The sequence below is a fragment of the Mus caroli genome, unplaced genomic scaffold (genome assembly GCF_978045245.1).
Source record: "Mus caroli unplaced genomic scaffold, Mus_caroli_1 scaffold_7, whole genome shotgun sequence".
In the NCBI taxonomy this organism is placed as follows: domain Eukaryota; kingdom Metazoa; phylum Chordata; class Mammalia; order Rodentia; family Muridae; genus Mus; species Mus caroli.
This window is the reverse complement of record NW_028227262.1, coordinates 18853519-18879512: the sequence shown is the minus strand read 5'-3', so window position 1 is coordinate 18879512 and position 25994 is coordinate 18853519. Positions and strand designations below refer to the sequence as shown.

The 25994-nt window shown below is 36.2% G+C and overlaps 1 protein-coding gene across 3 annotated transcripts; it reads right to left on the bottom strand.

Annotated features, from left to right (window-relative positions):
• Positions 1-8884: 8884 nt before the first annotated feature.
• Positions 8885-25459, bottom strand: LOC110288768 (killer cell lectin-like receptor 7). Of its 3 annotated transcripts, XM_021155023.2 has the most exons (7): positions 25348-25459; positions 23774-23863; positions 22341-22559; positions 21020-21058; positions 20257-20399; positions 17850-17953; positions 8885-9020 (listed from the first exon to the last, which is right to left on the bottom strand). In XM_021155023.2, exons 1-7 carry the CDS (start codon positions 25457-25459, stop codon positions 8885-8887), a joined length of 843 nt encoding a protein of 280 aa, XP_021010682.1. The 3 variants fall into 3 exon arrangements, with proteins under 3 accessions (XP_021010682.1, XP_085695697.1, XP_021010686.1); XM_085839571.1 differs by lacking the exon at positions 21020-21058; XM_021155027.1 differs by lacking the exon at positions 21020-21058 and having other exon boundaries at positions 23774-23854.
• Between the last annotated feature and the right edge of the window lie 535 nt (positions 25460-25994).

Below are 25994 nucleotides of genomic sequence, written 5' to 3'. Positions count from 1 at the left end.
AGTTCTGTTCATCAGGGCTATCAGGTCTGCATTGAAACATGGTGATTGAATATCTTCCCTGCATTCAACTCAACTGCAATCTATACTGTTTAGTGTATTAGGCACCACACTTAACTTCTGGTAAAAAAGGAATCTTAAAAGTTGAGTAGAAAATAAATTAAAGGAAAGGTGATACATACTTATGAACTCAGTATTTGGGGGTAAACACAGGTGATAAGGCTTTGGGAATCTGAATGACTATTATTACAAAACATGCCAGAATTGGATTTTGAACAAGAACCTGGTCAAATATTAACTAATAATTAAAATTTCATTCAATACATTTGTGAAAGAAAATGATGCTGATTCCTATACAGACTAAGGTTCAGTAGCTGTGAGTAGTAATTTGATCCAAAGGCAGTCAGGGGAAATTTGGTTTCCCCTTGGCTAGTTAAAGGGTTTCAAAGCCTACTCTCACACTGACATACTTGCTCCAACCAGGGCACACCTACAAAATTACCAAAACTCCTAAAAATCCACTTCCAAGGTCAAACATATTCCAAATACCATAACTGGATACACTCAAACTTGGTCAAAAATCTTCATTTTATAATGGGAAGTAGTCAGTACCAAGCAGCAGGGTGGGTCATAGTCCAAATGGAAACAGAATATGTTCCCAGCCCTATAGGGCCATTGTCATAAACCTCTTCCCCAAAAACAACCAGCAAGAATCAAGGAATAGCAGGGACGAGGAAGTAGCAAGAATATAAGGGCCAAGTGTTTCAGAAAAGCTCTGTGACATGATCATATGTGGACATGACAAAGCTATGTCACACAGGACAGACAACACAGCAGCTGTGGTTACATATATGCAACTACACAAGATCAAGACTGCTAAATTCCTGCATAGATGGGGAGGAACCTCTGCCCTTAATGAATCACTATTGTTAGGTTACACTTGTTGCAAATAGAGATTAATTATTTTTGAGGGTCTGGTCATTGGTAGTTTTCCTTGCTCCAGGACATGCCCTACAAACATGGACCTTTGAACATTACTAATTAATAAAACATGGTTTAGGGTAGAACATGTTAGGGCACATGCAGGGAAAGTTTGAGGGGGCAAGGAGGTGATGGTTAAGATATGATCAAATTTGCTTTTATATCTATTAGATTTTTCAAGAAAAATAGATACTACTTATAAAGAAGATCAATGAAACTTTCTACCATGTCAGAAATGAGCATAAACCTTAGTGTTTATAAACTACAATACCTTGAAATGGAAAGTAGACATACATATGTACATTATAAGAGTTTATTCTTATGTTTCTAAGTGACAGTTGTCCTACTAAGCAGTGCCTCAGTCCTGGGGAATACCTAGTGTACAGCCAGCCCTCAGCTCAGGTGAAGCAGAATGAAGTCTTTAATAGTGGTCCTCAGTCTATGTATTCCTTTGCCAGAAAAGTAAGGGAAACAGAGTGGTTTGTCAAAAATGTATTGATTCCTGGTCCCCATTTACCTTCATGGTGTCCACATGCCAGGCAAGAAGGAATAGGCACAGCTTGGGAGGTGCAGAACTGGTCCTATTCTGAGTTAGCACCTGCAGTCGAGACAGGCTGTAGGAGAATTCATTTTCTTCTGGAGATTTAGTCTCCTGATTAAGATGAACACCTTCCCACGGTCTTCAGAGAGATAAACTTTGCTTGTTCATACTGGTTTATTTGATGGTGTATGTGAATGCAAATACTTTTATTTGTGGTGAAACAGGAATTAAATAGCTTCTGTGTGAAGGAATGCCCAGGAAGGAAGTTCACTGACTGAATGTTAGGAGGTTATCTCCATAAACCTTACCTTGAAGAATTAAAACCATCTGGCTCTGGGCTTTATTAGTTGTGAGACCTTTAATGACTGCTTTTATTTCTTGAGGGGTTTTAATGCTTTTTTTCAGTAGTTTCTTCTGATCTTCATTTACCTCTGGTATCTTTCTAGAAAATTTTCCATTTCCTTAAGATTTTCCAATTTTGTGGAGTACATGCTTTTGAAGTAAGACCTACTGATTCTTTCCCCTGAAGACATCATATTCTGAGGAATCCCAGAAGATCAATAGCACTCAGAGCATTTAGTAAGTACCCACTGAAAGTCCAACAGTTGCTGCTAGGAGCCCAGTGGTCTTGGAACATATCATCCCCCAAAACTCTTGCCCATTAAATACCACTACCTTTCTGCTGAGAAAGACTGCTAGCTAGTCTGCTCCCCTGAACATACCTCATCCTGAGGTATCCCTGGAGATTTAGTGCACTCAGGGCATTGGACAGACACCGCAGCCTGAGACATCCCAGTTCAACCACTGCAATGAGAATAACTGAAACCACAGCCTGGAGACATCTCAGGAGTTAGTCTGCACACAAGGAAATTGGGTAAAATCACCAGATTCTGAAGATATCCCAGAGGTTCTGTGGCATGAAGGGCAACAGACACAAAGGACTGAAAGCCTTCCTGGCATTCTGGTACACACAGGGAAACTGAAAACACATTCCATACAGGTCCCCTCCCAATAACAGCTTGACCACAACTTGGCTGCTCCTCCAAAGATCCAACAGTCTGAAGGTCTCACAAGAGATCTACTGCAGCCAGGGCAACAGATCAGCTCTTTGTCTTCCCCTCTGAGGACTCCCTCCCCCAGACACTCAGTTGGAAGGCCTGACAGGAGTCTTCTACAGCCAGGGCCACAGACCAAACAGGATACCTGAAGTAACCCAAGGGAAAAAGCAATCTCCACAGAGTAACCCAAACCAGCAAACACCAGGGAATTTGTTCAATGTCTTTTATTATGTCTCCCATTTCCTTGCTGTTTTAGTTTATTTGGATTCTGTCTCTGTATCTATTGGATAGGTTTGCTAAAGGGTTTGTTTATTTCCTTGATTTTCTAAAAGAATCAACACTTGGTTTTGTTGATATTTTTGTATTTTCTTTGTATCAAACTAATTGATTTCAGCTCTGATTTTTATTATTTCTTACCTTCTACTAGTCTTTTTTTTCCTGGAGCTTTCATGTATACTTTTAACTTTTTGTAAGAGAACTTTCTAATTTCATTGTGGCAGCACTTAGTGTGGGCTTTCTGGTGTTTTTACTGTTGAAGTTCAGTTTTAATTCATGGTAGTCTGATGAGGCACGGAGGAGCACTATTTCAATTTTCTTTTACCTGTTGAGGGTTGATTTGTGACTGAATATAGGGTCAGTAAAGGAGAAGGATCCATGAGGTGCTAAGAAGAACATATTTTGTTTTGTCTTTGGGTGAAATATTCTACAGAAGTCTGATAGATCCATTTCATTCATAGCATCTGTTAGTTTCATTATTTCTCTTCCTAGTTTCTGTCTGGATGACCTGTCACTTCATGAGAATCAGGTGTTGAATTCCCCCATTATTAAAATGTAGAGTTTGATTAGGGATTTAAATTTAGTAATGTTTCTTTTTAAAATGTGTGTAACATCGTGTATAATTATTCAGAATTGAGATAATCATCTTGGTAGAATTTTCCTTTGATGAGTATCAAGTTTCAGTCCCTGTCTCTCTTGATTCATCTTGACTGAGAGTCTACTCTATAAGATATTAGAATGTCTACTGCAGCTTGCTTTTTGGGTTCATTTGCTTGGAAGTCTTCTTTTCTAGCCATTTACTCTGAGGTAATCTCTATTTTTATTGCTGAAGTGTGTTTCATGTATGTAAAAGAATTCTGGGTCATATTTTTGCATCCATTAAGTTAGCCTGTTTGTTTTATATAGAAATGAGCCCATTGATATTGAGAGATATTAATGGCCAATGGTTGATATTTCTTGTTATTTTACTGTTGGTGGCTTTAGTGTGTGTGTGTGTGTGTGTCTGTGTTTGTGTGCGTGTGTGTATGTGTGCATCCTTTCCCTTGATTTTGCATGTATGGAGTTACTTATTTCCTGTGTTTTCTTGAATGTAGTTATTATCCTTGGGTTGGAGTATTTCTTCTAGTATTTTTTAGGCTTTATTTGTGGATAGATAATTTTTAATTCAGATTTGTCTTGAATTAATTTATATTCTCCATCTGTGGTGATTGAGAGTTTTGCTGGATATTATAGTCTATGTTGAAGTCAGGATTTTTAGAGGTTGCAAAATATCAGTACTGGTCCTTCTAGCATTTAGAGTCTTTGTTCAGAAGTTCATTAATTCTGTATGGTCTGCCCTTTACCCCTTTATTCTTTTCATACTCTTTCTTTGTTCTGTAGATGTCTGTTTTGTTTACTAAGAGGGAGGAGAATTACATTTTCTGATCCATTCTATCTGTTGTTCTGTAGACATGTGTATTTTTATACACATCACTTTCTTGAGGTGGGGATTTATTTTCTCTGACTTTTTGAATATATTTTGTGGGACTTGGAGCTGGGACACTTAAATTTCTTATATCTCTATTATTCTCAGCTTACTTCTTTCAATGGAATTCTTGATTTCCTGGAAGATTTGTGTCAGGAATTTTTTAGAGTTTATTTTGCTTCAATTGATTTATCAATATTTTCTCTTGTGTTTTTACACCTCAGATTTTCTCATCCATTTCCTGTACTCTGTTGATGAAGCTTGTATCTGTTGTTCCTCTTCTCTTCCCTAGATTTTCCATAACTAGAATTCCCTAAGTTTATGTTTTCTTTATTGCTTTTATTTCTATCTGTCATTGTTGCTTCTATTCCTTATGAGAAAAAAAAAAGTGTTCCTGTTGTGGCAGGCTTCAGATTAGTATTCTTGGTTTGTATGTATTTGGATCTACAGGTCTGTATGATTCAGGATGTGCAGGTCTGTTGAACAGCCATAGATCTGATGAAAATGAGCATATGAGTGGATGTGAAATAGAGATTCCCCCTGATATAGTTGCTAGCCAGTTCAGCTCAGCTTGCTGCAGAGGACTTGGCAAGAAGGGAAGATGGCTGGTGAAGGGCTATATTGTAGCTCTTAACTGTGCTTTAATTAAGATAATTTATTTTATTCATAATGAAAAACTCAGAAGAGAACTGGTCTCCAAGGAATGTGGCACATATGTGAGCACAGGTAAGACCACACTTTCTACTCCAAGGGACCCACCTGGGGACCTCAGGCCACAGGAACCAAGGAATGACTTGGGACATGAGCCTTCAGATTTCTATTTGTGCCCTGAACTGACCCTGGGCCACAGTTCTCCATAGACAAACACTCCCACGACAGAGTTGGTCTTCCAGGAGTGCTACACATCTGTGAGCACAAGTATGACCAACACTTCTGCTCAAATTCCTGGACAAAGAGGCACCCACCCAGAGCCATCAGGACCGATGAACCAAGGAACAGCTGAACAGGATCCTGCTGGTATTAATATGGAAGTTAAACTGACCCTATGCCACAGCACTCTTATGCAAATTTCACCCAGAAACAGTTGGTCTTTCAGGAGTGCTGACACTTACGTTGACAGGAGGGATGAGCCATAGTTAGAGACAACAAGATTAGATCAAATGAGAGATAACCAGATGGCATGAGGCAACAACAAGAGCAAAATCAACAGAAACCAAGGATACTTGGCATAATCAGAACCCTCTTCCCCACCTCAGAGAGCTCTGGATATTCCAATGCACCAGAAAAGCAATACTATACTTTAAAAGCATATCTCATGATGATGATTGAGGATTTTAAGAAAGACAAAAATAACACCCTTAAAGAAATACAGAAGAAAAGAGGTAAACTGGTAGAAGTTGTTAAAAAGGATACACAACAATTCCTTAAAGAACTATAGGAAAACACAACTAAAGAGGTGAAGGTATTGAACAAAACCATCCAGATTCTAAAAATGAAAATAGAAACAATAAAGAAATAATAAGGGAGACAAAAATAAAGGTAGAATGCCTTGGAATTAGGTCAGTACTCAAACATACAAACACCACCAAAAGAATAAAAGGGATGGAATACGGAAGTTCAAGTGCAGAAGATACCATAGAAAATATTGACTCCATGGTCAAAGAAAATGCAAAAAGGTCCAAATCCCCGAATCCAGGAAATTTAGGACACAACGGGAAGACCAAACCTAAGGATAGTAGTTATAGAAGAGCAAAGATTCCCAACAAACAGCCAGTAAATATCTTCAACAAAATTATAGAGGAAAATTTCCCTAACATGAAGAACGAGATGTCCATAATCAAACAAGAGACCTACAGGACTTGAAATAGACTATACCATTAAAGAAATTTGCCCTTTCATACAATAATCAAAACACCAAATGCACAAAACAAGATGGAATATTAAAAGCAGTAAGGGAAAAGGCAAAGTAACATATAAAGGCAGACCAATGAGAAATAAATCAGACATCTCTCCAGAGACTATGAAAGGTAGACAATCCTGGGCAGATGTCATACAGACCCTAGGAAGAATACAACTACTAGCCCAGCCTGCTATTCCCATGAATAAAACAAAATTACACAATATCTTTCCTCAAATCCAGCCCTACATAGGATAATACACAGAAAGCTCCAGCACAAGTAGGGAAACTATACCCTAAAAGAGAGCAAGAAATTAATCTTCTTTAATCTAACCTAAAAGAAGATAGCCACACAAACATAATTCCACCTCTAGCAACAATCATTATTTCTTAATATCTCTTAACAGCAATGGACTCAATTCTGCCAATCAAAGTCAAAGACTAACAGACTAGATACGTAGACCAGATCCAGCATTTTTATACATAATGGAAACACATCTCAGTGGCAAAGATAGTCTGTACCTCAGAGTAAAGGCCTGAAAAATTATTTTCCAAGCAATTGGTCCGAAGAAACAAGCTGGAGTAGACATTCTAATATCGAATAAAATCAACTTTAAGCCAAAATTTATCAAAGAGATAAGGAAGGACATTTCATACTCATCACAGGAAAAAAATCTACCAAGAAGAAATCTCAATTCTGAACATCTATGCTCCAAATGCAAGGCCACCCACATAAATAAAAGAAACTTTGCTAAAGCTCAAAGCACACATTACACCTCACTCAATAATAATGGGAGACTTCTACATGCCATTCTCATAAATGGACAGATCATGGAAACTGATACTAAACACAGTGAAACTAGCAGAGTTATGAGCCAAATGGATCTAACTGATATTTATAAAATATTTTATCTGAAAGCAAAATTATATACCTTCTTCTCAGAACCTCATTGTACCTACTCCAAAACTGACCTTATAATCATTCACAAATCAGTCCTCAGCAGATAAAAGAAGATTGAAATAATCCCATATATCCTATCAGATAACCATGGACAAAGGCTTATCTTCAATAACAACATAAACCAGAGAAAGCTAACATACACGTGTGGGCTGAACAACACTATACTCAAAGATAACTTGGTCAAGGGAGAAATACAGAAAGAAACCAAAGACAGTTTAAAATTTAATGGACATGAAGGCACAACATACCAAAATTTATGCAGCACAATGAAAGCAGTGTTAAGCAGAAAATTCATAGCTCTAAGTACCTGAAAAAGAAACAAGAAAGAACATACTTAATAGCACACCTGAAAGTTCTAAAACAAAGGGAATCAAAAACACCCAAGAGGACTAGATGGCAGGAAATATTCAAACTCATGGAACTGGAATTAATCAAACTCAGGGCTGAAATCAACCAAGTAGAAACAGAAAGAATTGCACAAAGAATCAAGAAAACAATGAGCTGGTTCTTTGAGAAAACCTTTCTTCCTTCCTTCCTTCCTTCCTTCCTTCCTTCCTTCCTTCCTTCCTTCCTTCCTTCCTCCCTCCCTCCCTCCCTCCCTCCCTCCCTCCCTCCCTCTCTCTCTCTCTCTCTCTCTCTCTCTCTTTCTCTCTCTCTCTCTTTCTTTCTTTCTTTCTTTCTTTCTTTCTTTCTTTCTTTCTTTCTTTCTTTCTTTCTTTCTTTCTTTTGCTTTCTTCTTTTTTCTTTCTTTTTTTCCACTCTTTCTCTTTCAATCCTTTCTTTTCTTTTCTTTCTCTCTTTCTTTCCCTATCTCTTCCTTTCTTACTTTTTTTTCTCTTTCTTTCTTTCTCTCACACTTTCTTGTGTTTTTTTTTTTTATTAAATATAGTCTAATAGGAGTCAAATTGAAAAAGGAGACTTTAGTTGAGAAAATGCTTCTATCTGATTGTCTAGCAGGCAAAAGATCATTAACTACATTTTGACTGATGATTTACTATTACATGTGCCATCCCTGGACAGCTGGAATAAGAAATCAGTCTGCACAAGATAGTAATTCTATTCCTTCATTATCTCTTCTTCAGTGCCTGCCTCTGAGGTCATGTTTGATTTCCTGTTCTTACTACCATCCATAATGTACTGTAAGATATAAGATGGAATAAACTCTTTACTCTCCCCTAAAATAAAGAAGAAAGAAGGAAAGGAAGAAAGGAAGAAAGGAAGAAAGGAAGAAAGGAAGAAAGGAAGAAAGGAAGAAAGGAAGAAAGGAAGGAAGAAAGAAAGAAAGAAAGAAAGAAAGAAAGAAAGAAAGAAAGAAAGAAAGAAAGAAAGAAAGAAAGAGAGAGAAATAAATAGAGAGAGAAAAAAGGAAGGAAGAAAGAGAAAAAAGAAAGAAAGACTCAGTCTAGTTATTAAGGTTCCTTATTTACTTTTATTGGAGTTTATGCAAACAAACAAACAAACAAAAAAACAGATTCATCCAAGACCAGAGAAGATCTGTTCAGTCTCCACAAGGAAGGAAGATGTCCTCTGCTCTGTCATGTCATGTTTCAGAGAAAATTTCCAAAACCTTCCAGATTGTCTCTGTCTTTGCACTGCAGTAAGTCCAATGGTCAAAACACTTTTTTGTAAGTAGTCATAAATTATTACAGAAAACAAATGAGGGTCAGAAAATGTCTTTTTTTTTTTACCTTTACCACTAGTTGGAGAGTCAATGAGGGAATTTATCCAGTCTCTTCCCACAAATACAGATGTATGAATTACCACAGTCACCATTGTCTAGTCTTGTTTTAGATAACAACATACATAATCCATCTCTTATATTATATTTCCTTGAGTTCAAGGCACTGAAAAACAAAAATAACAAGGGGCAACTCTTTAATTTTGATCATTCACTGAAATGTCATGATTTTAAAAAATTCTATTAATCATAGTTTTAGCTCTGGAATATTTCCTTTGTGTAAGTTCCTTGAAATGATCTCTGTCACATACACACACAAAAATTCCCATCTTTTTTCATACTTGCAATTTTTGGTCAGTGAGGAAAACTGATTTTCAATATTTCCAGGAAGTTATTTCATGGTGAACCTGCTCTCCCACTTATTGATATAAATGCTAGGATAAAAGTAAAACCATATGTATATCACACAGAAAACAGTCTTATATTCTCGTGGTGTAAGGAGAAGGGGAAGATTTGAAATACAATCATAGATGAAAGCTTGTAACTATACATTTGGATTGGTTTTACCATTCTCATTCCCCACATCCTAGCTAATGGACATTCCCAGAAACATGGCAATCTGCAGGATTATATATTACAAGATATAAATAACATTTTAAATTTTGATTAAATGCTGCAAGATAAAAAATAATTAGAACTGAGAGCAAATTAGCCCATATGCTGAAACAGAATGACTGTGAGTTCTCAGACAGTCTTGGCAATGTAGAAAAAGTAGAAATCAAAGGATAATTATTTAATAAATAAGATTTTCTTTTATAAACCAATATACATCATATTTCTTCTCAGTCTGATATATTAGCAGAGGTTGGATCAAACCTCACTTTTTCAGAGAAGTAATGCAGCCATTATTTTTTCATAATAGAGAAATCTGACTAAAGAACACACTCAAAATGAAGATCTTCAATGTTATATTTATCTAGTTCTAGTGGACACAATTGTAGTCCCAGGATTTTTGAATTGAAGTTAAGAGGATTCAAGGTTCAGTTCTAACCTTCCATAGACAGGGAGTTTTAGGCTTGTCTCAGGTAATGACACTCTTGCAAAGAAGTGAAGAAAATGAAAGCCACCATTACTACATGAGAATGCGATTTCAAAGGGATCAGTCTTTAGCAAAATATGTCACTGTCTTTGAACTTTGGGTTGAAGATGAGGAGACATTGAATATTGATACTTAACATAATTTGGGATGTAAAATTAACAAGGAATAAAAATTAAACCAAGTGTTTTTTTTTTTTGAGCATAGGCATAACAGGTAAAATACATTAGGAATGGATATGCACGTGAAATAATTATAAGACAGACTGGTAGGCCCAGTTAAGGAATCATGTGTAAATGCTGAATAAAGGCAAAAGTAAGAAAGAACCAGAAGATTGCAGTTCATAAAAGATAATGACTAAAAAGAATTAAAATTTATATTCACACGATTCAGACATGAATTCTCATGAGAAGTTGTATACATTTCAAATATTCATAATTATCAAAATTTGGAAACATGTGTTCATCTGTGATGGAAGAATATTGTGGAATGTTACTGCAATACAAAAGTGCTTTGTGCTCACTCCTTTAATCCCAGCACTTGGAAGGCAGAAGCGGGCAGATTTCTGAGTTCTAGACCAGCCTGGTCTATGGAATGAGTTCCAGGAGAGCCAGGGATACACAGAGATATACTGTCTCAAAAAAAAGTGCTTTGTAAGATGGAGAATGAAACACTGATCTAAGAAAAAAGCTTGAGTTAGATAAACACCATAGCAAAAATGATAACAGTGGAAGATGCAGAGAAATAGAAGCAAACACAAATCTGTACATAGTACCTAACACGCTGCACTAGGCCTTACTCAGTTACAGTACAAGAAAACACATGCCTGCTTGCTTGGGACCAGATGAGGGTGCAGAAAAGAACTTTGGAAGGTGAAAAAATTGCTCTGTTTTAGTTTGATGGTGTCAATTAATGTGATGAAACACCATGGCCCAAGCAATTTGGGAAAAGAAAAGATTTGTTTTGCTTAAACCTCTACATTATTGTCCATCATTGAGGAACTTTCTAATTGAGGCACTTTCTCAATTCTTTCCTCTCAGGTGACTTCTATCAAGTGGATATAAAACTAGTTTGTAGAATGGTGCTGAAAATATGTGCATAATTATAAAACTCATATTCTTCATGACTTCCAGTGGATGCTTTTATATGAAGACTCAACTTCAAGGCTTGTATTTTTTAATTTAATTGTCAGACAAAATATGAGCCAAACTATTTCACAACTTAAGGACATTACATGTGAATGCAATGTATGATTCGGAATTTAAATATATATTGAGAGTGATACGATCCAGAACACTAACCATTGCGGATAATGTGGGTTATGGACTAAAACTTATTACTAGATACATATTGAATAATTGAGATTTAGTAGGATGCTACACAAGATATTGCTTCACACTAGAAATTATTTCTGTTCTAGACAGGTTTAGTATTATTATCATTATCATCATTATTATTAGGCTTCCTAAGTCAAAGAATCTAACACTCTAGCACACGGTGACATCAAACATACTAGGAAACCTAAGCTGCACACAAATTCATACAATTGTATGATTGTAAGTCTTGAGCTTACATAAGCAGCAGGCTGCAGTGAATATATCTGTGAGATTTCAAATTTTATCAAATGGATACAAAAGAGATAGGATGTGTTTAGAATACAAAAGTTTGTATAAGAAGCTATAGCTGCTCAAGCAACTATTCATTAATTCTAAACACATATCTTACAGCATATATATGAATTTTAAGTGTATACATTATACTATGTATAAAAGGTAACAAACACTAATAAACCAACTAACATATAGAAACCTAAAATTACATATTAGTAATTAAGTGTGCTGTCAAAGCAGTGGATTTTGAAATGGTTGATCCTAGTGAGGAGAAACTGTATTATTTTTCAGAATTATATATTTGTTTCTGTGTCATTTTAGAAACAGAAAATGATTCCTTGGGACTTGAGCAATGGCAACCATTCTACAGATGAAGCTGATCTTTGTACCAGGGGAAAAATGATTTTGCCATGTTAAGACAGACTTTAGAAGAGCATTTCTTCCCTTTCCAGCTCATCAACTGATTTGCACATTGGATTGAGAAATGTGGTTAAAACATTTGGTAACTATGTATTCACAAATCATCACTAGAAGTCAACAAAGATGAAAAAAAAATTCTGCTTTTACCTTTCCTTCACCTGTCACACTGAATCAGAGAATGCTTCAGTGCTTCTTAGAAGGAGGAACAAAATACAGGAGGGAATGTGGAGACAAAGTGTGGAACAGAGATTGAGAAAAAGGCCATCCAGAGACTGCTCAACCTGGACATACATTCCATATACATCCACCAAACCTGGAAGTTACTGGGGATGCTGGGAAGTGTTTGTTGACAGGAGGACAGGAGGTGGGTATGACTGTCTCATGAGATGTTCTGCAAGAGCCTGACAAATACAGAGGTGGATTCTTCCAGCAAACCATTGTACTGAGTGTGGAGTCCCTGATGGAGAAGATGGAGAAGATATTTGAGGAGCTGGGGAGGGGCTTGCAGCCCTGTAGTGAAGAGCTACAGTGTTAACTGGCCAAATCTCTGGAAGTTTCAGGACTGGACAACCAAGTAAAGAGTATACATTAGAGTAATCATGGCTCCAGCCATGTATATGGCTGAGAATGGTCTAGTTGGACATCAGGGGCAGGTACAGCCCTTAGTCCTGTCGGGGTTCAATGCCCCATTGTAGGGGAATAACAGTACATGGAGGTCCGAGTGGATGGGAAGGTGAGGGAGCACCCTCATAGAAGGAGGAGGAGGGGGATGGAATACAGGGTTTTGGAGGGGAGAACTGAAGAGGGGATAACTTTGACATGTTAATAAAAATATTTTTAAAAAATCAGAAATTCAAGGCATGTTTGGTAAGTACAGTGAGTTTGAACCAGGCTAGGCTAATGAGAATTAATGCCAAAGAATAGCAGAAAAATACAGACATCCAAAAATCTTATTGGATCTGAAATGTCAATGAGAAAAATCTTTAACAAATGATCACCTTTCTTTAATCTTGGATTTAAACCAGGGAGAAACACAGAATTAAATTTACTATAGAAACAGAAAAGGAAGATAAATGAAACCAAGGTTGTCATGAACAGACAGAAGGGGAGAGGAGAGTGGATACTGGATTCAGTGTACACATTAACCAGCCATGAGATTTTATTTGGGTACAATCAAGGAAGGATGTGTATTGATTGTGAGCAAGGAAGAAAAGAATCCAGCAGACACTGACCCTTCACAAATACACATGATGCATATAGGCTGCATCATGAGATCTTAACTTTACTCCCACAATGATGTTCACCTAGACCTGCACACAATAAGTACAAGTGAGGTTCACACTGCTAACTGGGTTCATTGGAAGATGACATTGTAACAGATGTGCAAGCTTTTGTGACTCTGCACTGGAGTAAATGCTTGTGGTAGCAGCAGGAACCTTCTCACCACTGAACTCCCTTAGTCCAACCTCAGGTCTGACTCTAGTAACTCCATCATCAGGCAACAGTTTCATAGCATAGTCAAGATACACAAAGATATCTTAACTTGGATGCAGGCATCTTCTCTCTTTCTGGCACTTCACTTTAAATGTTGCCACTTGCTCTTCTCTAACTGTGTATGCTTCTATTGGATGTAAACAAGTTTAACTCTGTGACCAGTCACAGAGGAAAATACCAGGAATCCAAGTGCTTGGGAGAAAGTGCCCGAATTCTAGGGCTAATCTGTGGGAAATGATAATTTATACAGAAAACAATTAATAATACTAATAATCTCATTGATTAGAACTCACTTATAAATCTTATAGCACTACTTGTATTCTGGCCACTACTGTGACAGCCTGCTTTAGAGTGTACTTCCAAGAAAGAGAGGAAGGTATTTTCTGGAACCTAGCTGTCCAGACTGATGGGGTCACATCTATAATATAATTGACCCAGAAGCAGACTGGCTATGTTCCGGGGCACTGAAGAAAACTATTTCTGAGAGAGTTATCACTGTGGATATGATGCCTCAGATAGTTTCTGTACCTGCTGAAGAAGAAACACAGTGAATGCCACAAAGTAAATGACATTATAAACAAAACCAGACAGGATCAATACATAAAGCTCAAGAAAAAAAAAAAAAACAGACAACAGAATTAATAACTTGCATATGTAAAATAAGCATGATGGATATCTTTAAAATGAGAATAGACAACCAGACACCCCTGTCCATAGTCCCAACACCAGACAGATGAAGACATGTGGATAAAGAATTCAAGGACAGACAGGGTAAGATGAATCCTTAACTCAAAATAACAACAAAATAATAAAAAAATACCTTTATTTTTAAATTATATAAAAGCAACTTAACTTATAACTACCTAGGCAAGTTATTAAAGGATACACAGAATTATGAGGTGATTTCCTAAAATTTGTATTTGTAAAAGGAAATTGATAATTAGCAAAACAGTGAAAACAAGGTATTAATAATGGAAAAGGGCTATTCTGAGGATCAAGGACAAATGTGGATAAGTACTGGAAAATAGAGTATAGGAGAAAACAAAGGATGGGTTAAACAAAACTAAGGTTGTGTAGAAGGTCTTATGGAAACTCAATAGTTAATAAGCTTATAGTTGAACAACACAAAACATATTCCATGTGTTCCTAAAGATTTGGAGTTTTATATTTTATGTTTTGTTTAGTTTGGGTTTTCTTTAAGGTGGTTTGTCTGTGTGTTTCTTTGTTTGTTGGGGGGCAATTTTTTTCACATTGGGCTTTTGTTTCCTTGATTGATTGATTTTAGTTTTTTTTTGTTGTTGTTGTTGTTTTGTTTTTGTTATTTTTCCTTGGGAAGAGGGAGAAATAATATGAAGTTGAGTTGGTAGGAAGGTAGGAATGTACAAGGAGTATTTTGAGGAGACAGTATGGTATCAAAATATATTCTATGAAAAATGTAATTAAAAATAAAATTTTAACAAGTAGCTGAAAGAGTAGGATGCAGATACTAAAACCCAAACAATGGATTGAAGCCAAGGAGTTCTGCAGTGGAATTAGAGAAGAATCTGAGGCCAACCACCTAACTAATCTTGATCCCTGAGATCACTCAGTCACTGAGGCCCCAACCATTCAGCTTTTATGAGCTGTTATGAGGCCCCCTACTCATATACAGCAGAAGACTGCCTGGTCTGACCTCAGTGAGGGAAAATGTACCTAACCCTAGAAAGACAAGAGGACCCAGGTAGTGAGGAATCCTGGTGCTGTAAGTGGGGTGGGTATGGACATCCTCTTGGAGATTGTGAGAGGAGGTGTGGGATGAGGAACACCCAGATGGCCGATTGGGGGGAGCATAAAGACTGGATTGTAAAAAATGATTAGAGAATCATAAACAAACAAACAAACAAACAAACTATTTAACTTTGAAGAAGAGTTACAATTCCAGAAGTTAATTTTTTAAAAGAAAACCAAAGTAAAAAGCCTAGGATTCCTCCAGAGGTAGTACTTACTAGTCAGAGAGACAATAGGGGTCTCCCACATAGCAATGGCTAATAATACTGTCTTTGTTTACTTCACATAACTATATAGTAAGACCCTATTGATGAATATTTTCCACACATTAACATCAAAACATAGATAAATTAACCTCAAGCCAATAAGGAAATGTCTGCACCAGGGATGGCTTTCTAAGGGTTATTAGGTGCTTTGCATGTTGCAGGAAAGGAAATTTATGAATAATCCTATCGTGCACTGGACACTGCATCCTCAAATGCTGACCTGCTGCAGACCAGGCAGATGTGCCCAGTATTACTATTATTATAGGATAAATAGATGCTTTCTTATTGGAGTTGTGGAATTTACCATGGGAAAACATGTTTGGTGTTGTAATTCAAATCCAAAGTCTGAGACTGGGAAGGTCATAAAGCTTACATTGGAATTCGCTACAATTACTCTGCTAATAGTCAGGGGTTAAATTGCATTCATTTTTTTCCATTAAATAAATTTAGTGTTACAATAATTTAACTCCAAATACAACTTTTGAATTTTCATTGAGTCATAATGACAATTCATGTTTCAATTGAAATGTCAGGGCTCACTGGACTCTGTTACAAAACAATAAACCTTTGTTCACTTTTCAATGGTCAGTATTAGAGTCCAAAAATTAGCTGTGAACTGGATCTCTGTGGAACCCAAATTAATAAAGGTAAGTCTATTTTCAAAATCTACTGCAGCCATTCTAAAATCCCTGATCAAGGTTTAATAGATACACAAGGACATATTAAAGAAGAGGACCCTCATGGTCTTTAACATCTGATTTGCTGAGAAGACAGAAAAAGCTGAGCCAGTGCTAATGGGAGAGGGGGGTTACTGATAGAGAAACTAAGCAACTAAGCAACCCAACAGCAGTGGAAGACACAGCACATTCACAATCACCAGCAGCAACCCTCACACTGGATGGCACACGGCAGCTGTCCATGAGTAACACAAAAAAGCAAGCATCAGTAGTTTTACCCAGAGAGTGGCAACTGGAGTGCACGGGCAGGCCCTAATTCTACAAAGCATAGAGTGGGAGCTTCAGAGCACCACTCATGGTGTACAGAAACACCTAGAAGGCTTCCCAGGTGATGCTGGTCTGTCTTGTGGAAGCTGAGGAGCAGAAAGGCATTGGTTACTGTTGCTGATACAGCTTAAAAGAACCGGAAAGTTACACCATAAAAGAGAGAAACCTAAAACAAAAACAAAAACAAAAACAGGACTCTGTGTGAAAAGTAAAAAACAAAGCAAAGAGCTGGGCAGTGGTGGTGCACGCCTTTAATCCCAGCACTTGGGAGGCAGAGGCAGGCAGATTTCTGAGTTCGAGGCCAGCCTGGTCTACAAAGTGAGTTCCAGGACAGCCAGGGCTATACAGAGAAACCCTGTCTCGAAAAACCAAAAAGAAAAACCAGAGGAAATAAAAAAACAAAGAAAACGAAGTATTAGCTAAAGAAATAGTGGGTCTTTGTGGTCAAACCATATTTTTAAGGCATGTTTGAACAAACTTTCATTTATCTAGTTGCTAGGAAGATCAGGCTTTAAAGAAAGATTGATGTGCCAGCTTTCCTCTGCTCCTTGCCATTTCATGTGCTGTTGAGTGTCATTTTCCTGTCCTTGGGTTTTTATCCCCATTTGGCAAACATCATGTGCAACTATCAGTCAGATTTGCACACGAGGAACAGGGAGAGGGTGTGACAAAATTTGTCCTGGGGAAGTGATGCCCGTCATGGCTGGTGTAATCACTGGGCCTTAGAAAGAGCCTGCTCAAATGCCTGGTAAATGCTCCCACATCACACCTTGCCAGGCTTTCTCAGGCTTCACACACTTTACATGTTTTCATGGGCCATCCATAACATAAAGCTTCTAATACCCAATATTATAAATTGCTATTCATTATGGGATTCTAAAAAATAGAATGAGTAGGACAAGTTAAAGGCCTTACCTGGAAATGTAAGGCAGGCATACATATGTATGCATACATAAATATTTCTTATATTTTAAAAAATCAATAATTATGTAAGTGAACAAAATAAAAAAATGTCACATGAAAGTCTGTGAGACTCAATGTATCTGTCATGATCATTCAATCACTTCATATCATCTCAAGTTGTTTACTTTCTAGGGTCCTTTTCAATTTAGAAGACAAAGTCCTGAGATGTATGCAGTATTAAGCCTCCTTTGGTTAACTCCTAGTCTATACATCGTCCCTCTGTAACAGTTGTTCACACTGTGTCTTATGCAACTTGTCCTTACACCTGAGCTCCATAGAAAATGAGGAAAGACAAGTGAAATGAGAGAAAAGCCTTTGCACACAATCCTACCAATTCCCGACCAGTGTTAGAGTCTGAAGGGCTCAGAAACTCACAGTTTAGATGGGCCATTTTCAATCCATACCCAATCATTCTTCTTATTATCATATGACAATCCAATCCAGCAAGTGTCTGAAGGAACCAGGAGTTGAAGGAACTTCTGTAAAGGAAACAACAGACCTCACAATAGAATTTCTCTCTGATTAGAGAAGAACAAGAAGGGAAATTTCCCAACATTCACATGTCATTCTCTGTTGGCCTATCCTTCCACTGCTCAGTTCCACTGTGCTCATTTTCTAAAGTGGATTCCTACTAGTAGCACATTTAAATCAAAACTATGTCAGTTCAATAAGTTATTTATAATAAAACTTCCAGGTGTCCTGAGATACTGGGTTCATGGATTGATTTGTGCCTATGTTTCTTAGACCTAGACTCATTACGTACACACAATCTTCCTGCTCAAGGCCCATAAAAATTTATATATCATTAAAGAACTTCTGATGCTATATGAAATTATTCAAATGTGAATTCTGGAATACTTCATAAGCATTTAGGAAGTGTTCATTTGGAAATTAATGCCCTGTCTTCAAAGGAAATTTATAAAGATGAAAATTGCTCTGTAAAACTCTGTGCATTAAGATCCATGCTCCAGAGACTATTCAGAAGTGACAGAACTGAGTAGATGGGGAGATATATTTAGTATATTTTACATGTGACACCTGAGTGGCATGATGCCTAATTAATTGAGTATTATATTTTAAAATATGAATGTGTTTACATTTAATTATGTTAGTTCTCTCTCTCTCTCTCTCTCTCTCTCTCTCTCTCTCTTTCTCTCTCTCTGTGTGTGTGTGTGTTTCCATGTGATTTCCTCATTTTTGCTGGTATGAATTTACTTATCTCCTGTGTTTTCCTGTATATCATTACTTATCCTTTTAGGTTAGATTTTTCCTTCTTGTATTTTCTATATAGCTGGATTTGCGGATAGATATTGTTTGGATTTGGATGTGTCTTAAAATATCGTCTTTTCTACATCTATGGTGATTGAGAGTTTTACTGGGTACAATAGTCTACATTGTTAATTATGCTTTGTCCTTAGTTGGAAGATATCTGCCCAGACCCCTTTCACTTTTTGAGTCTCTATTGAGAAGTTGGGTACAATTCTGGTAGTTCTGTGTTTGTATGTTACCTACCATTTTTCCCTTGTTGTTTTTAATATTCTTTCTTTCCTCTGGAGATTTTGTATTTTGATAATTATATGATGGGTGTATTTTCTTTTCTGGCCCATTCTAATTGGTTTTCTAAAAGCTTCTTTTATGTTTATTGTTACCTCTTTCTTTATGTTGGGAATGTTTTCTTCTATGATTTTGTTGAAAACATTTTTGAACTTAGAATTGGGCTCTTTTTAAGTTCTTCTATTCCTATTAATTTTAGGTTAGGTATTTTCAAGGTATCCCAGATTTCCTGGGTGTTTTGTATCATGAATTTTTTATATTTAGCATTTTCTTTGACTAATGAATATTGTATCTTCTATGCCTCATCTAAACAGAGAATTCTCAACTGAGGAGTCTCAAATAGATGAGAAGCACATAAATAAACGCTCAAAGTCTTTAGCCATCTGGGAAATGCAAATCAGAATAACTCTGAGATGCTCTCTTACAACAATCAGAATGACTATGATCAAAAACAAGTGATAGCTCATGCTGGCAAGGATGTGGGGCAAGGGGAACACTGCTCCATTTCTGATGGGAATGAAAAATTGCACAACCAGTTTGGAAATGCATTTGTTGGTTTCTGATAAAACTAGCAATACTTCTATCCCAAGACCCAGTTTATCCTGGGCATATACCCAAATTAAACAGGAAATGTCAGAATCTTGGAAACTTTGTTTTCTTTTAAATTGTCATATCTAATGATGAATATCTGTTTTACAGAACATAAGGATACTATGTAGTAACCTGCCATTTTTCAGGTTAGTGGATAGTTTCAGTGAAATTAACCCTGGGACTCACTGGTCAAACTATGTAATCCCACATTTCTCATATAATCCCATTTTGCAAACAGGCCCAGGGCTCAGCTACTTTCCTTTTTGTCATCTGATTTCTCATCTCAGGCTGCCTCACTTCCATGTTCCAAAGATCAAACCCTAGACAGAGGGAGTTTTCTTGGCACTCTAAGGAGATAAATGACTGTCAGTAATAGAATATGCTGTACCAAAGGATTAAACTTCATCTGGGAAAGACATGCTTTCTGAAGGACTCTCTTGTAGACTCCTGAGAAATGGAGGAGACTGAAAGATAGAAGTGTTTCTATACAAACCAGTCTCTACTTTACAGTTTTGTTCACATTACAGGAAAACAATATACAAATGTTAAAAAAAAAATACCTGAATTCAGTATCTCATTATTCAGGGTTAGAGACTGTGTCTAAGAAAATAAAAAGCCAAGTAAGAGTCTGCAGTACCAGTTCATCCTCATTGTCTATCTTCAGAAGGGATAAGCTGGAATTCTGGCAGGTCTGTTTACATCCACTCCATGGTTTTCTGTCCATGATGAAATAATAACATTTTATACCATAGCAGAACCAATATATTTCAAAACCTCTGCCTGCAACAGAGAAGGTAAATGGTTAAATGTATTGTTTTCTGGTGTTCTGTTATCAGAACAATATATTAATTCTGTGGAAAAAATTAAAATCTCACTTGGCACAGAAATTGAAATTTTCTGATGTCTGTAGACCCCTGCATCGATCGCCATGCTAGCCTGATTCATTTCCCTATAAAGGATAAAGAGTTTTCTTTTTTGTGTATGCCCTACATTTTCTCTATTGATTCATTCATTATTGATACCAGAAATATTTCAATATCTCTATAATATTACCAATGGTCTTGGGTAGATCAAATGTGCCAGTACAGGGGAATGCCAGGGTCAGGAAGCAGGAGTGGGTGGGTTGGGGAATAGGGTGGGGGGAGAGTATAGGGGGCTTTGTCGATAGAATTTGAAATAAATGAAGAAATTATCAAATAAAAAAAGAAAAGAAAAGAAAAGAAACGACAAGAAAAGAAAAGAAAAGAAAAGAAAAGAAAGGAAAAGAAAAGAAAAGAAAAGAAAAGAAAAGAAAAGAAAAGAAAAGAAAAGAAAAGAAAAGAAAAGAAGAAAATACAGGGTATCATGTGACCCAGGCTGACTTCAACCTTACTATATAGCCAAGATGATCCTGTACTCACCCTTCCCCTCTGCCTTGGAGATGGGTCTTTTGTGAACACCTATAGAAATTAAAGTGTAAATGATGTGAAGAAAAAAAATAGAGAGAAATAAGAGACATATGACGGAGGTTTTGGTGTTGATTGACTCTTCTCCTGATTATGTTGATGTCTTCAGTGTTGTGCCCATATGTTCAAATGTTAAAAGTTGAACACATTGAAATGCATGAAATTTAGGTTGCAAGATCACCTCAATATGAATATTTTGTTTAGAGAGGGGCTGGGAATGTCCATGCTCTCTTAAGTAACTCTATTTCCAACCTTCATTTTTCTCTCAGGCTGGCTTGGAATTTTCTGGGATGTCCTAATATTTCTGAATGTTAGAATCCTCCTTCTTCAACCTCATAATTATAGGAATTATTTCATTATTATTATTTACAGATAATTAAGTGGTTTTTAATTAATGTGTCCAAAACTTTTTCATGGGTCTAGAATATTTCAACGGTTGATTTGGAGTTTTTTTTTCCTTTAACAAATTTTATAATGTAGCATTTTTAAATATATTAATCCTGACACAATGAGAATCATCTTATCCTACTATCACAGAATGGTGATATTATATACAAGAGCTCTTTGTTATCTCTAAATCTTCTAAAAATAACTAATGATGATTGATAAACTGTGTCAGTTAAAATAAAATGACAAGTCACACTGAAGTTTAAGAGAAGTTCCTGTGAATTAATCTTTTCATCTTACCAGCCTCAATTACATTGTCATTGACAGAATTGCAATGTACACAAACAATGGGGAACCTTACTTGTCTTCTCCAGGGAGAGTCCCTTACTTACCAACAGTCCAACTCTCTCAAGACATGACAGATGGAAAACATAGTCTCTCTCTCTCTCTCTCTCTCTCTCTCTCTCTCTCTCTCTCTCTCTCATACACACACATTGTTCTTAAAAGTTCATCCAATAAATGATCTAATCTACTTTAGTGTAATAGTTCATAAATACATACTAAAAACTTCCATATTCTGTCAGCAACAAAGTTAGAGAAATTCCAATGGACCAAAACAATTAAAAAAATTCAACGGCACTGATTTTGTAATTCCTTCCCCAGAGGAGAGTAGGAGTGAAAAACAGAACCTGACTTTTAGAAACTATAAGGTTCTCATAATCCAAAGATGGACTTCTGAGTTCCCAGATCTCTACATGAAATAAGGAACCCCCAAATGAACCCAAAGATCACCAGTGTCTTAAGCTGCTGGTTGGAGTTCAAAGCTTCCAGAGAACAAATAAAAGTTAATGATACAATTCTGTATTTATTGTATTCCTATGCAACATACCTGTGTGCTGTGAGGAATCTGAAAAAGTCTTGGTTTCACTGTACCATCTGCTCTGTTCCTTGTTGAGGGATTCTAGAAGATCATTGCCTGGCCTACATTCTATAGACTTATTTCTCAGCAGTTGATCCTTCAAGTTGATGTCACTTTGCATGGTGCTGCAGTTATCGTGGCAGTTTAGATTTTCCTGCAGTTCATGTTTTTGTTGACTATGCTGAAAAACTAAGTTAGTCACAGTTTAATATCAAAAATGCTTATGAGAAGTACATAAAGAAATTTAAGGTTAGAGAAAAAGCTGCATGTTGACACCCAACAGATATTATTACTTTCATTGATACATTAACATTTATAAATTAGCCCTTTATTTAAGTCACTATAAAAACTAATTCTTCAATATTTCACTAAGTTAAGTTTACTGTAAAACAAAGCATATAGAAATAAAATTACAGTGGAAGTAACTTCCATTCACTTCATATTTACAACACAAATTTACAAATAATTACCTAAGTAAAATATTCAGTGAATACGTAACACACTATGAAAATATGAAGTAATAAAACAGATTAAGAAATGGCACAATTCTTATTGGAGCATATGTAATGCAATATATCCGCATGCATAATAATATTTTACCAGAGCCTGGAAGTGATTTCCTCTGTTAATGTAGAGAAATTCAATTAAGTTTAACCTTTAATACCTCTGTACAGATGAATTATTTTTACTTGAGCATAGCCTCAAAATATATTGAAGAAATGTAAAAAGAAGGTCATGAATTCTTTGCACAGCTCTTTTCCAGAAATGTTTACATCAGATTCACAATCACCTGAGTTCAGAAAGTAGACTATCGCCAACTCCTCAGAAGAAATATGACCAAAAATGAGACAGAACAGAGTAATTCTCAAGAGTCCCAGAGCTAACAGATTAAGTATGAAAGAAAACAGAACACTGCATATTGTCAGGAAAATACTTAACTCCAGTGATTCTGACTCATCCCCTGACTACAGGCAAAACAATATATAGCATGTATAACTGCATAGTTACTGTCTAAAGCTATTCTTTTTTTAATTACATATGCACTTTAGCTAAATAAAATATCCAAATGTTTATGCAAATGTTATCCCCTTTCCTGGTTCCCCTCCAAAACCCCCTATCTCCTCCCCCTCCTCCCTCCCCCTGCTAAACAACCCACCCACTCCCGCTTCCTGGCTTTGGCATACCCCTAAACTAGGACATAGAGCCTTCACAAGATCAAGGGCCTCTCCTCCCATTGCTTTCTGACTAGGCCACCCTCTGCTACATATGCAGCTGGAGCCGTTAGTCCCACCATGTGTATTCTTTGGTTGGTGGTTTAGCCACTGAAAGCTCTGGGATTACTGGCTAGTTTATATTGCTGTTCTTAATCAGAAGGAAAAATAATATTTCTCTCAGTTACTCACTCTTTATTGCCAACAATGCAACAGTTACCAGGAGAAGAAAACAGAGGATTCCACAAGCTATCACAATGAGCTTCCAGGGGACTGAATACTCTTAAAAAAAACAAAAAAAACAAAAAACAAAAACAAAAAAACAAAAAGAAAGACACACAAACAACAACAAAAAACAAAAAGAAAGTAAAATCATCACCACAAAAAGAGCACATATCAATACTAATTACATTTTTGTAGTATGTATACTAGGGGAAATATTGCACAAGTCGATGATATAAACAGATTGAAAGTGTACACTCAAAAATTGTAGATTTCTACCTAAAATGCACCCAATGTAGAAATCCTATGCATGTGAATTTCCACAAAATGTAGAAGTTATTTCAATCTTGGCATTATATTGTGAATCTTCCTGACTCAACCTAGAAGGAGCTGGACAACATGCATGTGCCGTCACACAACTCTACAAAAAGAAAAGCATGTTCTACAGAAGGCAGTGGAGGCATAGATACAATCCAAATACAAGATACCATTTTGATGCATGAAGTCCACCAAGAAAAATAACTGTAGATAGAAAGGAAGAAAGAGGGATGAATGTTCTTGGGAACTAATAGGGAACCACGGCTGCTCTAGACCTGATTTGTATACATCCCCATCCTTGAAAGGGCCTAGAAGTCAACTATCTCTTTGTCCCTGTAAGTTTGATTTTGCTCTCTGTAATACTAAACATTTTGGTTTATCTAAGGCATTTGAAATCTGAAACTCGTGCCTTTGATTATCACTACATCAAAGAAGAAAAAGATATCAGCTTGGAGCACACAAGACACAGTGTGTGCAAAGTAAAAAAAAGAGAGAACAAAAAGTGAGATTTCTACTTTTTCATTAATAAATGAAATTATTCTTTGATATTTTAAGGAACTCTCACTGAGGTTTACTTTTCCCCACCCCCACTAACCTGTCATCTCCTCTTCCTTCATCTGCAACTTTATTTCCAGTAGGAGACTTCCTGTTCTGATAGACAACTATTGTTGCTGTTGCACTAGACATTGAGGATATTAAAAAAAAAGTCTATCTTCAAGAATAAAAATATGCAATAATTTCATTATCTAATGATTTTGTTTCTCTAGAATATTTGGTGTACTTTCTAACTCTAGTTTGTTAGATTTACATTTTTCAAAATTCTTTTTGATTAGTATAAATAACAAACAACAACACACTCCTAGTGGTTTCTCATTTCTTCTTGATTCTCAAGAATTGTTTTTTTTTTTTTTTTACATATTTCTTTTGTTCTTCTCTGCCCATCTGATTACTTTAGTAGATGGCTAAAACTAAAGAGTAGAAGTAGGGTTATATTTTCTTTCTTTTTTAAAATTTTAAACTCTTTCTTTTGAAAACTTAGATTTGGATGATTTTTTACATTATTACTCTTTAACCAATACTGTTTTCTTCCTTCCTGTACTTGTGCATAACCAAGCCCCAATGAGATCAATCATTATAGTTTTACATAGAAATTAAGAATATTTATAATTTGTAAAAGTGTAAAATTCATTAAAAAACATGTGATATTAGATACTTAAAACACTTACTTCTGTAGCAAGCTTCTCTGGGCCTTTGAGGCTCCTCAGTCCTCACTAGTTTCTGCAACCTTGAAGACTTATGAAATCTCACAGTTGAGTAAGTGACCTCCTGCTCACTCATCTTGGGAATGGTGTATGAAGTATGTTCTCAGTTAAAATGGTGTCTTGAGTGGTTTCTATGAAAAATGTTAAAATGTTAACCTACAGGAAGATAACTGGATATGATGATACAGAGGTCTGGAAAAGAGTGGGGTCTGACTAACTCACTTAATGCTATAAACACCCTGACATGGACTGACTCAATTTCCATTACAGGTGAGAACTTATTGTAGATTTTTGTTAAAGTAGTTCATATTTCTAATGGTCACAGCAATTATTTCTAAGAAATATGGAAAGAATTAAAAATTTAATAAGTCATTCTACAATTGATATAGTCTCTTTGAAATTTTAGGAATAAATAAAAATGTTGCTTTTAAATTATTTATACATTTTGATAATAAATGAATATTAATTGTTTTTTCAGTCTTTTTATTTATACATGACTGTCAGACTTTCCCTGACACTACCTTAAGAAAGATATTTGAAGGTTAATACTACAGGTGATCCAATATACACAAATATCTCTTGGATTGAAGCCCCAATGAGCTAAGATGTCC

Coding starts and splice junctions, on each gene's coding strand:
- LOC110288768 (XM_021155023.2), bottom strand. CDS start 25,459: ATGAGTGAGCAGGAGGTCACTTACTCAACTGTGAGATTTCATAAGTCT. Junction 22,560..23,773: donor TGCATTGTTGGCAATAAAGA/GTGAGTAACTGA, acceptor TGACTAACTTAG/TTTTTCAGCATAGTCAACAA. Junction 17,954..20,256: donor TAGACAATGAGGATGAACTG/GTACTGCAGACT, acceptor TTTCCTTTACAG/AAGTTCCTTCAACTCCTGGT.